The sequence below is a fragment of the Chiloscyllium punctatum genome, chromosome 15, assembly GCF_047496795.1.
Source record: "Chiloscyllium punctatum isolate Juve2018m chromosome 15, sChiPun1.3, whole genome shotgun sequence".
NCBI lineage: Eukaryota > Metazoa > Chordata > Chondrichthyes > Orectolobiformes > Hemiscylliidae > Chiloscyllium > Chiloscyllium punctatum.
The window spans coordinates 7085933-7105046 of NC_092753.1; the positions used below are offsets into that span (position 1 = coordinate 7085933).

Here is a 19114-nt window from a genome sequence, read left to right on the forward strand (position 1 = left end):
AGTGATTGGTGTTGTCTTTCACTTTTAAAGTATTGTTTAATCTTCATCTCATCATCCTCCTCCACATCTGTTCCCCTCTTTTTGTTCCATACTCCTTTGTGGATACTTAGAAGAACTGATGTTTACAATTTATCTTGATGGCTTGAGAAATTGAATTTTCGTTTTAAACATTTGGAAATAAAAAAAGGTGGTATCATTAAAATAACAATTAAATATTGAATTTTTGTAAAATCTGTTATTTGTGACTCCTGTCCAACACCAATGCTATCCACTCTTAACTGGCTTCTAAGAAGGCCAAACAAGCTAATCAGTTATGGCAATACGTACGCAATAAATTTGGGCCTCCTTACTAGTATCCAAGACCTGAGCGAGTAAGCTGTTGGTTTTAGTAAATTTGTTGGCTAGGAAAATATGAAAAAGAAATAATAACTTTCCCAACATTTACCAATAAGCTGGAATACTCAATATTTTAAATGGGAAAATAATGGTAGTTAGATGGGACCTTTCCAGTGACATCAGTTCAGAAGTTGTCTTCTGGGAATATTTCCAAAGTCTGATTAAAATCAGCTGCTTTTCCAGTTGCATGTGATACTGACTTTCTTTGCATTTGATTTAGTTAGCTAAGATTTTTTCAGTCCTTTAAGTTGACTAGGTTTCGGTTGTACAGAGTGGAAACAGATCCTTCGGTTGATCTGTATGATTATTATGGTTTGAATCTTTTCCCTGTATTATTTCATGTTTATGGTTGGCCATCACGAGCTATACCCAATGTATAGTTTCATTCTAGACCTGGCTTACACTAACTTAATAATCAATTACTGAAGATCACAATGAGCTGCTTACTGGAGAACATATTGGTTTCTCACCAAGTGCAGAAGGTGTGAGATTCTACACCTCTGAAGAAAGAGACATAAGCTCCATTTGCATTCACTGGTTGATGTGAACACCATTTTCTGTTACACCCATCCCATTTTGTATTGGGTGCCTCCCTGTAAAAGTAATACAAGATTTTCACTTTTTCCCCCTGTTCCTAGTTTGAGGTACCCTGAGAAACCCATGTAATTTCATATGAAAACCTTCGAACATTGGGTGTGCCTTCCCAGGTTTTAATATATTTTCCACATGAGGGTTATGCTGAATATTTGTGGTTGTTGTCCACCCTCTGGTGGCTTCTGAGAACTAGAAAAAGATGCGTACTGAATGCTGAATAATACAGATTTTCTTTAATTTACTGCAGCAAAAATAATTTGCACACAAATGCTGCTTTCATGAAGTCAGGATTTCCTACATCTTCAGTCAATTAATTATGTTTGTGATCACTCAATATAGGAAATGATTTGGTTTGATTTATTATTGTCCGATGTACCTAGGTAAAGCGAAACATTTTGTTTTGCATGCAGTATGGGCAGATCATATCATACAAAGATCATGGTGGTAGAACAGAATGAGGAGTACAAAGTTCTGACTGCAAAGAAGGTGCACAAGAAGTAAGATCAACATTAAATTTGAGAGGTCCATTCAGAAGTCTGGTAATAGTAGGGGAAAAAGCCATTGATAATAAAAAAAAGTATAACCATTCAACATAATTGTTTTGTGTGCTACTGTTTGCCAAAAACTCTTCAAAACCATGTCTATGGAGACTGAGGACAGTATAAAGCTTTGTAGTTCTTTTCATTATGTTTCTGGTAAATAGCTTTCAGCACTAATCATTTCCTTTTGAGGAAGGAAAGTAGGATGTAAAAGATATATAATTAAGAATGTGGCAATTGAGTTGTGAACACAAATAGGACTGTAATGACTAGATAATTAATTATAGTACGTTGAGGAACAAATATTCAGGATAAGAGAGGACCCCCTCCCCAAGTGATCTGTCATGAGAATCTTTTGCATCTACCTGAAATGAAAAATGGCTTCTCGTTTCAGCATCTCATCTCATGGAAGATGCCTCTGACTTGTGTGCTGAGATCTCTGAAGTGGAACATGAACCTCCAATCAGTTGTAACAGTGTAAGCTACTTATTAACATAATGCAATTGTACTTCAATTATGTCTTTTACATCTCTCCTTCCTCAAAGGAATTGACTAGTGCTGAAAGTACTATTATCAGCAGCCCCCAGACATTCGCAGTGAGATCATTTATGAGAGAAGTTAGATAGTAAATGCTGTCAGGAAATGTAATGAAAAGAAATACAAAGCTTTACACTGTCCTCACAGTCTCCAAGAAATGAATGTTTCATATTTGCTGTGGCTTTTAAAACTATTTTGGCAAACAAAATAATTATGTTGAGTGGTTGTACTTTTTTTTATTACCAATGGCTTCTTGAAGACTCTAATAATCCTTTTTGTTGCTTTAGCCTAAATCTAGCCTTGACATTCCTCCTTCTGTTGTATACTCAGAACTCAAAATGAATTATACTTCAGAGACTACTGAAGTCCTTTTGTATTTTTTGTCAATATATGGCATGTGGTGTTGCTGGCTTTGGTAGTATTAATCACTCAGGCAGCAGTTAAGAACCACTAGAATCTGGAGTAACTTAGTGAACCAGATGGGTTTTTAATGACAATTGCCAATGGCGATATAGTCACCACTAAGCCAATTTTTAATTCCAGATTTTTATTGAATTCAAATTTCACCATCTGGGATTTGAACCCCTGTACCTAGAACACTAGTTGGGGGTTCTAGGTAAGCCAAAGGTAAGAAGAAGTTGGACCTTTTTAATCTAATTGAATAAAAGCCTGGTGCCTCCGCATTGCAATAGAAATGTTAAATAGGAAGGATGATAATATTGCAGATTAAAATTATCTATGCTCCTGTAACTTTGCTATACCTTTATGAAGCATAAATATTTGATTTGAGTTGGCCCTTGCCTTCAAATTTCAAATCTATAGCACCGACTCACAACAATGATTTCTGGTTCTTTTTAAAAATTCTGCCTGAACTAAATGAATTAAAATTGCTGGTCAGTTCTCCATTTTACTTTATGACTATGTTATTTATTTATTAACTTGCTGCTTTATAAATTTAATTGTGATTTCTGCTGCTTCATTAGTTCGTAGTTGCTTATGTAGCTGTGTTGAGTGTTCATCAGTACTGTATCCCTTTCCCATCTTCAACAGTGTGTGGCTCAAACTCTGAGTAACATAAAACTGTAGAACATTTATAGTTTAAACCTCTTGCTTTATTACTACTTCAAATCTTACAACTGTGCAGTCTGCTGTGCATTGTCATCGCATTATTTGGGAATGCTAACACATTAGCTTTAATTATTATTCAAGTATTAACTGTCTTTATCCCGTATTGAAATATCACAAGATCAATTAGTATTGTAGATACTGAACACTTGGGTATGTTATGATAGAGCCAAAGAAACTTCAGCGTACAAAGCATGCAGGAGGAAATGTGATTCAGCTTATTTTGCATAGAGCACATTAAGGAATAAAACAACTAGAAAGCATAACCCAATTTTGTACTTCCCTTGTGGACAGCTCCACTCAGAAGCAGAAATTCTAATGAAGGTAAACAACCACTCCACCCCAATCAGCCATTTTGCTAGAACTATTCAAGGTCCAAAGTAAGTTGTTAATGGGAAAGATTGTGTAGATATTTTTAATCAAACTGTTCAGAATGTGATGACAAACCTTGGGATCAGGTGGTATTTGAACCTAGGCCCCCGGCTCAGAGGTTGGGACAGAACCATGATCCATGAGCATCCTTCTGCTGTGAATTCTATACTGACATGTATGCATTAATGAACATATCCTGTAGTGAAATTGCTGATAATGTAGAACATGGAGAACTGTTTTAAGAGACTGGTTCACCTAACATACAATTATATTGTAACTTCATTAGTCTGCCATAGTTACACATCGCTGCCATGATTCCACATATCTCTCATCGACCTTGCATATGAAATATTTTACCCCCAAATACAACTGAGCTGAACATTAATCCTTAAGTTGATTCAAACATGTATAGAAACAGCAACTTTTTTTCTTGAGCTCTTCTATAAAGTTTCAAACCACACTTGTTTGAAAATTACCAGGAAATATAAAGAGGGCAAAGACCATCTCAAATACAAAAGTCATCCCATGCAAGACTTACCATTGATATCCATATACTGATGTGGTGCCGCTAAAGAGCTGCAGCAAAGCGATTGCTAAAAAGGCTTGCACGAGTGGCTACTAAAATTAGCAAAATAAATTGCCAAGCTTTCAAACCGGACAACTGTGGGTCTAGTGACAGGAAATGCTGCCTGGCCTAAAGCTAATATGGCTGTGACGGCTCCAAGATAAATCAAACACAGTAACTGGAAAAGCTACTACAACGTAAAGGAAACATGAACAAACTATAACATGAGTTTTGTCAATGATTTGAACAGAATTAAAATGTTACATGTTCTAAAATAAAGATGCTCCATCTAATCAATGTGTTGTCCTCGCCAAAGAGCAGAGAAATGTCTTCATTAGTATTGCAGTCCGTTATGCGTAATTTACTTCAATAACAGAGTTTATTCTGTACCCCAAATATTCTTCACAAAGGAAATCCTTTAGACTTAAAATATAAGTCTAACATACCTAGATTTTCATGCCTCCAGGTATTTGTACCTCTGGGGTAGGAATCCTGCTTTCTAGTGAGGAGCCAGATGAAAGCTGGCTGGGATGGTGCAACTGGCTGCCATCATGAGTTCCAACCTCTTGGGATGAGTTATGTAAGCCTCTAGTGGGCAAGGCTCTTTCATATTTGTCACTCAGGTTTTGGTGTGCACAGATTTGTTCATTTATCATGTTGGCATAACCCTCTCTCATGGTTGACTGTATTTTTTCCCCAAGGCTTTCAAATCCCATTTGCAAGCTTTCTTGAACCTTTGAACCCACGTCAGATATACCAGTATTCAGGGAATTTTGAAGAGATGTTCCTATGTTGCTCAGTCCCTGGATAAAAGAGTTTTCTACCACCGATACTATCTGAGGTGATGCCTCCTCCCTGGTAGTCTGGAATGCAGTCAGTTTTTGTTTAAGCAAATTTTGGACATCAGATAAAGAGCTATTCAGTCTTGACATGGTCATCATCATTCTGTCCACAGCATCATTCATCACTTGCACTGAAGTTAGGAGACTTTGGAGATAGGACTGTTGCTCCACTATTCTCCTTTTGAAAGCTGGTTCATTGATCTCCAAATTTAGCAGCTCCTCCTTTTGCAATTCCGACCAAGGAGTCGTGAGTGGTCTTTTCAAATCACCTTTGCCCAAGGGAGATTGAGGGTTCCCCATAATTTCCATATCCTCCAGTACTGATGACTCTAAAGTAGATGCAGATATTGTGGTGGAGCCAATTGGATCAATGATGGCAGTGTTCGATATCCCTGTGGAGAGGGTACTCTGGAGTATGAAAGATTTATTTGGACCTCTCTTTCCTGTGTAGAGAAACCAAGTGAAAGTAAGGTGTGCTGGTTGAGAATCCATAATTATAGCACCAAGTACCATGGGGCAGATAAATGTATAATAATTGGCCAAAACAGCGCAAACCTGAGGATAAATGGAGCAGCTACTAACACCTTTGTTGTAGGGACCATGTAGAATTCAGCAAGACACGTGCAAGATATAATTTTTAAAACACTTAGCCAAATAGATAAACATGTTCAGAACTTGGCTTGTATTGTCTTGAAGAGGGGTCTTCTGGTGCAGTGATAATAAAAACATCGGAGTCTGAGTTTAAGTCCCAACTATTTCAGAAGTAGTCATAACGTCTCTGAACAGGTTGACTAAGAAATAGCTGCAAGTGCAGCTAGCACCAGAAGCTGTTCCATTTGATTTGAGGTTTCCTAACCATGAAGTAGAAATTGCACCAGAATAGCATAAAATATCACTTTTCTTCCCCATCGAAAAGGGTACTAATAACATCAAATTGCCATGACCTGAAGTGAATTAAGAAACCTTACACTAGAATCATAGAACCATATAGTATAGACAGGAGTAGGCCCTTTGTCTCACCTTGTCTGTGTCAACCATGATGTCATTTTAAACCCATCCCATCTGCCTGTGTATGGTCCATATCACTATAATTTCCTGCCTGTTCATGTATCCCTCCAAATGCCTCTTAGAAGCAGATGCAATAGTAACATTTATTACCTCCCCTGTTAGTCTGTTCCAGGCACCTACCACCTTCTGCATAAAATACTTGCCTTGTACAGGTTTTCCTGCTATAATGCATCTTTTGTTTGTTTGAATTTGCTATAATGCGATTTGACAAATTAGGGACACTGTTGCTAAAGCACAAATTTTCAAACCAATTGGTCATAACGCAATTCTGGCCCTGCTTTAAGTGATTGTCTTAAAACTGGATTGCATGAGAACAGAACTACTGAGTTTTTAGATTAGATTAGATTACTTACAGTGTGGAAACAGGCCCTTCGGCCCAACAAGTCCACACCGACCCGCCGAAGCGTAACCCACCCATTCCTGTACATTTACCCCTTTACCTAACACTACAGGCAATTTAGCATGGCCAATTCACCTGGCGTGCACGTCTTTGGACTGTGGGAGGAAACCGGAGCACCCGGAGGAAACCCACGCAGACACAGGGAGAATGTGCAAACTCCACACAGTCAGTCGCCTGAGTCGGGAATTGAGTTCTAGCAGAACGGACTGTACATCTCCTTTAACGTTCCCCTCTCACCTTAAAGCTATGTCCCATAGAATTTGACACTTCCACCCTGGGGAAAAAGACTCCTACTATCAATCTATATACTTCTACCAGGTTGTACTTCAGCCCTGCTCTATTGAAAACAATCCCAAGTTTGTCTCTCTTTAAGCTAATAACGCTCCAATATAGGCAAACACTGTTAAACCTCTTTTGCACCCTCTCCAAAGCTACCTTCCTATCATATAGTGACCAGAACTGCACATAATACTCCGAATGTGGCTGAATTCAAATTTTATAAAGATGCAACATGATTTGCCAACTTATACATTCAATGTTCACAGGTGCATCAAGGAATGGCAGATGGAGTTTAATTTAGGTAAATGGGAGATGCTGCATTTTGGAAAGGCAAATCATTATAGACTTAATGGTAAGGTCTGGGGAGTCTTGCTGAACAAAAATCTTGGACTGCAGGTTTATAGATCCTTGAAAGTGGAGTCACAGATCGATAGGATAGTGAAGAAGGTGTTTGGTATGCTTTCCTTTATTGGTCAGAGTATTAAGTACAGGAATTGGGAGGTTATGTTGCAGCTGTACAGGATATTGGGTAGGCCACTTAGAGGCATAGAGATGTACAGCACGGAAACAGACCCTTCGGTCCAACCTATCCATGCCGACCAGATATCCCAACCCAATCTAGTCCCACCTGCCAGCACCCAGCCCATATCCCTCCAAACCCTTCCTATTCATATACCCATCCAAATGCCTCTTAAATGTTGCAATTGTACCAGCCTCCACCACATCCTCTGGCAGCTCATTCCATATACGTACCACCCTCTGCCTGAAAAAGTTGCCCCTTAGGTCTCTTTTATATCTTTCCCCTCTCACGCTAAACCTATGCCTTCTAGTTCTGGACTCCTGACTGCATTGCCTATTTATCCTATCCATGCCACTCATAATTTTGTAAGCCTCTATAATGTCACCCCTCAGCCTCCGACGCTCCAGGCTGTTCAGCCTCTCCCTATAGCTCAAATTCTCCAACCCTGCAACATCCTTGTAAATCTTTTCTGAACCCTTTCAAGTTTCACAACATCTTTCCGATTGGAAGGAGACCAGAATTGCACGCAATATTCCAACAGTGGCCTAACCAATGTCCTGTACATCCGCAACTGACCTCCCAACTCCTGTAATCAATACTCTGACCAATAAAGGAAAGCATACCAAACGCCTTCTTCACTATCCTATCTGCCTGCGACTCCACTTTGGAGGAGCTATGAACCTGCACCCCAAGGTCTCTTTGTTCAGCAACACTCCCTAGGACCTTACCATTAAGTAGGTAAAAACAATGACTGCAGATGCTGGAAACCAGATTCTGGATTAGTGGTGCTGGAAAAGCACAGAAGTTCAGGCAACATTTCGGGCAAAAACCCTTCATCAGGAATACAGGTAGAGTGCCTGAAGGGTGGATTTATTTCTCCACCCTTCAGGCACTCTGATGAAGGGCTTTTGCCCAAAACGTTGATTTTACTGCTCCTCGGATGCTGCCTGAACTGCTGTGCTTTTACAGCACCACTAATCCAGAATCCTTACCATTAAGTGTATAAGTCCTGCTAAGATTTGCTTTCCCAAAATGCAACACCTCGCATTTATCTGAATTAAACTCCATCTGCCACTTCTCAGCCCATTGGCCCATCTGGTCAAAATCCTGTTGTAATCTGAGGTAATCTTCTTCGCTGTCTACTACATTTCCAATTTTGGTGTCATCCGCAAACTTACCAAATGTACCTCTTATGCTCTCATCCAAATAATTTATGTAAATGACAAAAAGTAGAGACGCAGCACCGATCCTTGTGGCACTCCACTGGTCACTGGCCTCCAGTCTGAAAAACAACCCTCCGCCACCACCCTTTGTCTTCTACCTTTGAGCCAGTTCTGTATCCAAATGGCTAGTTCTTTCTGTATTCCATGAGATCTAACCTTGCTAATCAGTCTCCCATGGGGAACCTTGTCGAACGTCTTACTGAAGTTCATATAGATCACATCTACTACTCTGCCCTCATCAATCCTCTTAGTTACTACTTCAAAAAACTCAATCAAGTTTGTGAGACAGGATTTCCCACATACAAAGCCATGCTGACTATCCCTAATCACTCCTTGCCTTTCCAAATACATGTACATCCTGTCCCTCAGGATTCCCTCAAACAACATGCCCACAATCACTTGCCTATAGTTCCCTGGCTTGTTTTTGCCGCCCTTCTTAAACAATGGCACCACGTTTGCCAACCTCCAGTCTTCCAGCACCTCACTTGTGACTATTGATGATACAATTATCTCAGTAAGAGGCCCACCAATCATTTCTCTAGCTTCCCACAGAGTTCTCAGGTACACCTGATCAGGTCCTGGGGATTTATCCACCTTTAACCATTTCAAGACATCCAGCACTTCCTCCTCTGTAATCTGGACATTTTGCAAGATGTCACCATCTATTTCCCTACAGTCTATCTTCCATATCCTTTTCCACAGTAAATACTGATGCAAAATATTCATTTAGTATCTCCCCCATTTTCTGTGGCTCCACACAAAGGCCGCCTTGCTGATCTTTGAGGGGCCCTATTCTCTCCCTAGTTACCCTTTTGTCCTTAATATATTTGTAAAAACCCTTTGAATTCTCCGTAATTATACTTGCTAACACTATCTCATGTCCCCGCTTTGCCCTCCTGATTTCCCTCTTAAGTACACTCCTACTTGCTTTATACTCTAAGGATCCACTCGACCTATCCTGTCTATACCTGACATAGGCTTCCTTCTTTTTCTTAACCAAACCCTCAATTTCTCTAGTCATCCAGCATTCCCTATACCTACCAACCATCCCTTTCATCCTGACAGGCATAAACTTTCTCTGGATTCTTGTTATCTCATTTCTCAAGGCTTCCTATTTTCCAGCCGTTCCTTTACGTGCAAACATCTGCCTCCAATCAGCTTTTGAAAGTTCTTGCCTAATACCGTCAAAATTGACCTTTCTCCAATTTAGAACTTCAACCTTTAGATCTGGTCTATCCTTTTCCATCACTAATTTAAAACGAATAGAATTATGGTCGCTGGCCTGAAAGTGCTCCCCAACTGACACCTCAGTCACCTGCCCTATCTTATTTCCCCAAGAGTAGTTCAGGTTTTGCACCTTCTCTAGTAGGTACATCCACCTACTGAATCAGAAAATTGTCTTGTACACACTTAACAAATGCCCCTCCATCTAAACCTTTAACACTACGGCAGTCCCAGTCGACTTCTGGAATTTTGCATTCAGTTCTGGTCTCCATGCTATAGGAAGGATGTTGTGAAACTTGAAAGGATTCAGAAAAGATTTACAACGATGTCGCCAGATCTGGAGGTTTGAGCTGTAGAGAAAGGCTGAATAGGCAGGGGCTATTTTCATGAGGCGCTGATAGAGTGAATAGCCAAGGTCTTTTCACTAGAGTAACTGAGTCCAAACCTAGAGGGCATCGGCTTAAGGTGAGAGGGGAAAGGTTGAAAAAGGGACCTAATGGGAGGCAACTTCACACAGAGGGCGGTGTGTCTATGGAATGAACTGCTAGACAAAGTGGTGGGGGCTGATACAATATTTAAAAGGCATCTGGATTGGTATATGAATAAGGGTTTAGCAAGATATGGGCCAAATACTGACAAATGGGACTAGATTAATTTAGTTTATCTGGTTTGCATGGAGGAGTTGGACTGAAGGGTCTGGTCCTGTATAGTACTGCTCTGTAACTCTAAGACTGACAAGCATGCCATAAATTTTCTTTACTACCTGATCCACTTGTGTTGCCACTTTCAGGGAGCTATGGACTTGCACTCTTAGATCCCTCTGTACATCGAGGCTGTTCAGGCTCCGACTATTAACTGTATACTTTTCCATAGCATTTGATCTCCCAAAAAGTGCAGTACCTCACACTTACCCAGATTAAATGACCTGATGGCTCAGTGGTTAGCATTGCTGCCTCAGTGTCAGGGACCAAGGTTCAATTCCAACCTTGGAGTGTGGAGTTTGCACATTCTCCCCATGTCTGTGTAGGTTTCCTCTGGGTGCTCCAGTTTCCTCCCACAGTCCAAACATAGGTGAGTTAAATGGATTGGCCTTACTAAATTGGTCATAGTGTCTGGGCATGTGCAGACTAGGTGGATTAGCCATGGGAAATATAGGGTTACAGGGATGGGGTAACTCTTTGGAGGGCTTGTGTGGACTTGATAGGCCAAACAGCCTACTTTCACACTGCAGGGATTCTTTAAACTACATCAGCCATTTCTCCAACCTATCTATATCCCACTGTATCCTTTGACAATCTTCTACACTATCCACAACCCCACTGATCTTTGTATTGTCTGGAAACTTATTAACCCATCCATCTATATTTTCATCCAACCAGCAGAGGTCCCAGTACAGATCCCTGAGAATAGCACTAGCCATGGACCTCCAGCCTGAAAAACACCCTTCCACTAGCATTCTTTTCCAAATGTGAGTTTATCCTGTACTGAAGAATCTTCTCAGATAGTTTCCCTACTATTGATGCAAGACTCACTGGCCAATTATTTCTTGGATTGTCCCTGTTGTCCTTTTTAAACAAAAGAAGGACAACATCGGCTACTCTTTAGCCAAAGGCAAAATCCTAGAAGACTGAAGAGGATATAAAGATCTCCGTCAAGGCCCCAACAATCTCCTCCCTTGCCTCCTTCAGTATCCTCAGATACATTCCATCAGGCTCTGGGGTCTTATCTACCTTAAAGTTTTTCAAGATACTCAAAACCACCCCCACCTAAATATTGACAGTATGTTAACACAGCCCTCCCTAATCTTAGTATCATCCATCTCACTGGAGTGAAGAAGGATGAGATGTGACGTGATAGGTGTACAAAATGATGAGAAGCATAGATAGAGTGAATAGTCAGAGACTTTTTCCCAGGGCAGAAGTGGCTATCGCAAGGAGGCATAATTTTAAGGTGATTGGAGGAAGGGGACATGTCAGAGGTCAGTTCTGTACACACAGTGGTGGGTACGTGGAATGCACTGCCAGCAATGGTGGTAGAGTCAGATACATTAGGATGTTTAAGCAACTCTTGGATAGGCACATAGATAATAGTAAAATGAAGGATATGTAGGTTAGTTTGATCTTAGAGTAGGATAAAAGATTGGCACAACGTCAAGAGGCTGTACTGTTTATGAATCCTGATGGGAAGTACTCATTAAGGACCACACTCCTTCCTCTGGCTCCATGCATAAATTCCCTTCTTGAGGACATGTGACTTTTCCATGGCCTCCCTCTTGCTCCTAATATAGGTGTAAAATGCCTTGATTAATCCTTCTTGCCAAGAATATTTCAAGTCCCCTTTTAGCCCTCCTAATTCCTTATTTAAGTTCCTTAAGGGCCTTGTTCTGCTTTGTTTCCTAAACTTTATATATGCCTCCATTTTCTTTTTGACTAAACTTTCAATATCTCTTATCATTCAGGGTTTCTGAATCTTGCCATCCTCATCTTTCATCCTCACAGGATCATGCTGGTGCTGAACTCTGATCAATTGGTCTTCAAAAGACTCCCACATACCAGATGTGGATTTACTTTCAAACAGCTACCCCAAAACTATTTTCTCTAGTTCCTCCCTAATACTGTTGTAATTAGTCTTCCTCCAATTTAGCAATTTGACCTGAGGACCAGTCTTATACATAATTATCTTAAATACTTTTGGAATTATGATCACCGTTCCCAGAATTGTCTCCCACTGAAACCGAGATCACCTGGCCAGGCTCATCCCCAATATAGGGCGAAAATGAGTACTGCAGATGCTGGAGATTAGAGCCAAGAATGTGGTGCTGGAAAAGCATAGCCAATCAGGCAGCATCCGAGGAGCAGAAAAATCGACATTTCGGGCAAAAGCCCTTCATCAGAATTCCTGATGAAGGGCTTTTGCCTGAAACGTCGATTTTCCTGCTCCTTGGGTACTGCCTGACTGGCCGTGCTTTTCTGGCACCACACACTTGGCTCATCCACAATATAAGGTCTAGTGTGGCCCCTTCCCTAGTTGGAATATTTACATATTGTTTCAAGGAACCTTCCTGGATTCACCTAACAAATTCTGCTCCATCTAAGCCAGTAGCGCTAAGGGAATCCAGGTCAATCTTGAAGTTAAAATCACCTACTACAACAACCCTGCTGTCTTTATACCTTTCCATGCTTTGGTTACAAACCTGTTCCTTTATCTCTTACTGGCTCCTGACAGGCCTACGGTATAAATGTGTTGCTGGAAAAGCACAGGTCATGCTGCCTGACCTGTTGTGCTTTTCCAGAAACACACACTCAATTCTGATCTCCAGCATCTGCAGACCTTACTGTCTCCTAGGCTGACAGTATAACCCCATCATAGTGATTGAACCATTTCTTATTCCTGAGTTCTACCTATATGACCTCATTAGAGGAGTCCTTCATGATGTCTTCTCTTAGTGCAGCTCTGACATTCTCCTCAAATCAGTAATGTAACTCCTCCAACCCTTTTACATCCCTCTTGATTTCACCTGAAACATCTAAACACTGGAACATTGAGCTGCCAGTCCAGCTGTTCTCTCAATTAAGTTTCTATAATGGCTACAGCTCTGAAATTCCTTGCACTCATCCAGGTTTTCAGCTCATCTGCCTTACCTGTTACATTCCTTGTATTAAAATAAATACAGTTCAGACTACCAGTCCCACGTTATTTATTGACCTGGTCCTGTCTGTTCTTCCTATTAGACTTAAGACTTAGTTAACCTCTACCTTTTCCTCAATCACTCCACATGTTGAATCACTGCTCTGGTTCCCAACTCCCAGCACACGAGTTTAAACATTCGAGTGGCACGAGCAAACCTCCCTGGATCTTGGTATCCCCCCAGTTTTGGTACAATCCACCATTCTTGTACAGGTCCCTCGTTCCCTGGAAGGGATCCAGATATTTGAAGTCCTTCCTCCTACACCAGCTTTTTAGCCGCACATTAAACTATCCTGTGGCACAGGGAGCAATTATAACCCGAGAGGTCCTGCTTTTCAACTTTCTATCTAACTCCCTAAATTCCCTCATCTCTCTTCCTGCCTATGTTGTTAGTCCCGGTCTGGACCACAATCTCTGGTTCTTCACCCTCCCTTTCAGAACATCCTGTGCACGCTCAGAGACATCCTTGACCCTGGCACCAGGGTGGTAACACACCATCATGGAATCTCACTCGTGGCCACAGAAATGCCTATCTGTGCTCCTGACTATCAAGTCCCCTATCCCAACCTACACATTGACCCTCCCTGCTGTACAACAGAGTTAATCATGGTGCCACTGATCTGGCTGCTGCTCTTGCCTTCCCCAAGAAGCCAGTTCCCTTACACTATCCAACGCAGCAAACTTGTTAGAGGGGAGAGGAGCCAGAGGGCACTCCTGTACTGCCTGCCTGCTCCTGCTGGCGGTCACCCATCTATCTGGCTGTGACCACATCCCTGAAACTCCTTATCAATAAAACATTCTGTCTCCTGGATGCTCCTCAGTGAGTCCATCTGCTGCTCCAACTGATTCATGTGGTCCTAGAGGAGCTACACATGGACACACTTCCTGCAGACATGGTTGTCAGGCATATTTGACTTCTCCCTGATCTCCCAGGATAAGCATACCATTCCACTAGCTGCCATTACTACCTTCCAGTAACCACAAGATTGAAAGAAAGGGAGAGGATGGAAAAAGGAAAAGGATGTATGGCAGCACTGCTGATTAAAGAGGAAACTAACACAAGAGTAAGGAAGGATATTAGCTCAACTGAAATGAAGTTAGTATTAGTAGAGCTTAGAAACACCAAGAGGCAAAAAATGATATTGGGGGTTTTATGTAGACTTCCAAATTGTAGTGATAATTTTTTAGATTAGATTAGATTACTTACAGTGTGGATACAGGCCCTTCGGCCCAACAAGTCCACACCGCCCCGCCGAAGCGCAACCCACCCATACCCCTACATCTACCCCTTACCTAACACTACGGGCAATTTAGCATGGCCAGTTCACCTGACCTGCACATCTTTGGAATGTGGGAGGAAACCGGAGCAGCCGGAGGAAACCCACACAGACACGGGGAGAATGTGCAAACTCCACACAGTCAGTCACCAGAGGCGGGAATTGAACCCAGGTCCCTGGCGCTGTGAGGCAGCAGTGCTAACCACTGTGCCACTGTGCCGCCCCCTTGCAGAAGGCATTAGACAGATAATTGGAAAAGCAAGCAATACAGGCCCACCTGTCATGATGGGCCACTTTAATCTGCAAATCAAATCAGTAATCATATGGAAGAGGAACCCCTTGTGTACAATAGTCGATCTAGCTGTGCAGGACCACTTGGGGAACATTGATCATAACATGATAGAATTCTTCATTAAGAGTGATGGAGTTGATTCTGAGATGAGGGTCCTGAATCTAAGTAAAGGAAATTATGATGGTATGAAGCACGATCTGGTCAAGATAAATTGGGAAACATTCCTTAAAGATTGACAGTGGATAGGTAATTAAGAGTTAATTAAGATTTTAAAAAGCACATGGGTGAACTGCAACAACTGCTCGTCCCCGTTGATCACAAAACTAAAATGGGAAAGGTAGCCCAACAATGTACAAAGGGAATTTAAAATAGTATTGTATCCCAGGGAGAGGAATACAAATTGGCCTAAAAGACAGCAGACATAAGGATTTGGGGCCGTTTAGAAATCAGAAAAGGAACACAAAAGGATCGACTAAGAAGGGAAAAATAGAGAGCGAGTAAGCTTTCAGAGAACATATAAACACATTTGTAATCAGTTTGTAGGTGAGAAGACAAATGTGCATCCCTTATAGTCAGAAATGGGAAATTGTAATGGAGAACAAAGAAATATTTAAATACAAAGTTGGTCTGTCTTCATTAAAGGAGGACACACAATGTCCCAAAATGTTGCAGAACACAGGGTCAAGAGAAGTGTAGGAAATAATGGAAATCTGTATTTGTAGGGAAATAGTGTTGGGGGAAATTGGTGGGATTTTAAGACCTACTGAGCTTTTCCAGCAAACAATTTTTATTTAGAAAATATCAATGTGATCTGAAACTTTTGAGCCCAAAAGTCCACAAAATAAAAGGGATATGAGACGCTGTTCCTCCAGTTTGCGTTGGATTTCATTTGCAGCAGACTAGGACAGAAATGTGAGCATGATAACAGGTTGGTGTATTGAAATGGCAGGTGACTGAAAAGTCGGGGTCATGTTTGTGGACTGAGCAGTATTCTGCAAAGTGGACTCCATAGTATGGACAGGTTGCATTATGAGCAGTAAATACGGTAAATAAGTAAGTTGCTTCTTCACTTTAAAGGAGTGTTTACTCAAAGGCAGCATGAGCCTTGTCAGGCAAAAGAGGGTGATAGTGGATATCAATTATTTAAAACTTCCTTTTAAAAGGAAGAAACACAGCACCCTCAGATATACTGATGGGGGATAGAGGTCCATGTTCTCCCAGTGTCTGCGTGGGTTTCCTTCAGTGTCCAGGGATGTGCAGACTGGTGGATTGGGCAAGGGGAATGCAGCATTACAAGGATAGGGTATGGGTGGGTTTGAGTGGGGTGCTCTTTGGAGAGTCAGTGTGGACTTAATGGCCAAACGGCCTGCTTAAAACAATAGGGATCATAGAGTCATAGAGATGTACAGCATGGAAACAGACCCTTCAGTCCAAATCTCGTCCATGCCGACCAGATATCCCAAATCAATCTAGTCCGACTTGTTAGCATCCAACCCACATCCCTCCAAACCCTTCCTATTCATATAGATGCCTTTTAATGGTTGCAATTATACTAGCCTCCACCACTTCCTCTGGCAGCTCATTCCATACACGTACCACCCTCTGTGTGGAAAAAGTTACCCCTTCGGTCTCTTTTATATCTTTTCCCTCTCACCCTTAACCTATGCCCTCCAGTTCTGGGCTCCCCCACCCAGGGAAGAGACTTTGTCTATTTATCCCATCCTTCCCCCTCATGATTTTATAAACCTCTAAGGTGCATCAGCCTCCAGGGAAAACAGTCACAGCCTATTCAACCTTTCCCTATTGCTCAAATCCTCCAACCCTGGCAACATCCTTGCAAATCCTTTCTGAACCCTTTTCACGTTTCACAACATCCCTCCAATAGGAAGGTGACCCGAATTGCACACAACATTCCAACAGTGGCCTAACCAATGTCCTGTACAGCCGCAACATGACCTCCCAACCCCTGTACTCAATACTCTGACCAATAAAGGAAAGCATACCAAACACCTTCTTCACTATCCTATCTATCTGTGGCTCCACTTTCAAGGAGCTATGAACCTGCACTCCAAGGTCTGTTTGTTCAGCAACACTCTCTAGGACCTTACCATTAAGTGTATAAATCCTGCTAAGATTTGCTTTCCCAAAATGCAGCACCTTGCATTTATCTGAATTAAACTCCATCTGCCACTTCTCAGCCTATTGAGCCATTTGATCATGATTCTGTTGTAATCTGAGGTAACCTTCTTCACTGTCCACGACACCTCCAATTTTAGTGTCATCTGCAACTTACGAACTATACTTCATGCTCACATCCAAATCATTTATATAAATGACAAAAAGTAATGGACCCAGCACCGATCCTTGGTCACAGGTCTCCAGTCTGAAAAACAACCCTCCACCACCACCCTCTGTCTTCTACCTTTGAGCCAGTTTTGCATCCAAGTAGCTAGTTCTTCCTGTATTCCATGAGATCTAACCTTGCTCACCAGTCTCCCATGGGGAATCTTGCTGAATGCCTTATTGAAGTCCATATAGATCACATCCACCGCTCTTACCCTCATCAATCCTCTTTGTTACTTCTTCAAAGAAAATCAATCAAGTTTGAGAAACATGATTTCCCACGCAAAAAGCCATGTTGACTATCCCTAATCAGTCCTTGCCTTTCCAAATACATGTACATCCTGTCCTTCAGGATTCCCTCCAACAACTTGCCCATCACAGACGTCAGGCTCACCGGTCTATAGTTCCCTAGCTTGTCCTTAACATCTTTCTTATACAGTGGCACCATGTTAGCCAACCTTCAGTCTTCCGGCACCTCACCTGTTAAACTTGATGATACAAATATCTCAATAAGAGGCCCAGCAATCACTTCCCTAGCTTCCCACAGAGTTCTAGGGTTCACCTGATCAGGTCCTGGGGATTTATCCCCTTTTATACATTTCAAGACATCCAGCATTTTCTCCTATTCTATGATTCTATGGTGTAGGACATCAAAGAAATTATGATTACGGGTAGGAAGGGACTGGACAATGGGAGAAAAAGAACACAGTCAAGATAGGAAGAAATAAATTCAACTGGATAAGAACAGGCTGACATGATTGGTCTGCCAGTGCAGTCTTGTTTGTGGTTTTGGGAAGAAAGTAGAAATGGTATGGGGAAATCATCAGGTGGGAAGTTGTGGAGGGAAGGTATCGAAAGGAGATGAGGTCACTGTACAGGGGCAGAAAAGTAGTACTGTTGGAGAGTCAATGCTTTGCTTCTGCGATGTACAGGGAAGTATGCTAGATGAGAACACCATCTTTGTCAGCAGGTTGCATTGAGCATCTATTTTCCCAATGTCAAACCAAAAAAAATCTTTTCTTATTTTAAGCTGTTGAACAATACCTTTTTGGGATTGTTACACCTTTGCAAAGAGTGATCTCCAGAGTCCTGATGACAGAAAACTGTAGAACTTGTGAATTATAACCAATTACTTAAAGGGTGGGCTTAAATTGCTAATATAGTCCCTCAGGAAATCATCACATAGATTTTTAAAAGCCAAGGGACTGGAGTTGAATTCCTAGTTGTGACAGGAGTCATTTAAACTACAGATGGTTCAACTATCTGACACAGACAGCTCTCTGCCTTTGATCTCTCCACAAATGAAAGTATGGGATTGAAGCAATATCTAATTTTTGAACAATTCATTCATGAAAAGTTGACTGGGGCCAATATTTATTGCCCACACCTATTTGCTCTTCAGAATGTGGTGACAAGCTGCCTTTGAGATCAATAGCAGTCCATTCAGTGTGAAACACATTAAAATGTTTTACGTTTTTGAGTTGGTCTACAGGGAATCTAGATATGGTTCATCCACTGAAAGTCAAAAATCCCCAAAAAGTGCAGCGATCTTTTTTCTGAGGCTGTGCTTAGTGGCCCTGAAATAAATGGATTAAAAATGGTCTCGAAAAGAACTTAAGTTTGCCACAGTCTAACCAGACCACAGGGCTGCGCTCTCATTAATAAGAGATGACTGGTGGTGGTTTAACCTGATGGTCACCACACCTCAGGCAAGGGGAGAGGTTAAGAGCTTCATGGTAACCTCACTTGTGGGAACTGAACCCATGTTGTTGGAATCACTCTGCATTATAAACTGGCTGTTCAGCCAACTGAGCTACCAACCGCTAAACAC

At 41.5% G+C, this 19114-nt stretch overlaps 1 protein-coding gene across 1 annotated transcript in view; it reads right to left on the reverse strand.

Moving 5' to 3' along the window:
* Positions 1 to 28: 28 nt before the first annotated feature.
* The window catches only part of cdadc1 (cytidine and dCMP deaminase domain containing 1), a 65952-nt gene continuing 46866 nt past the window's right edge, over positions 29 to 19114 (reverse strand). The window contains exon 9 of the mRNA XM_072584551.1: positions 29 to 5413. Within this exon, the coding sequence (XP_072440652.1) occupies positions 4575 to 5413 (839 nt within the window). The 3' untranslated portion in view covers positions 29 to 4574. The remainder of the gene's footprint in view (positions 5414 to 19114) is intronic.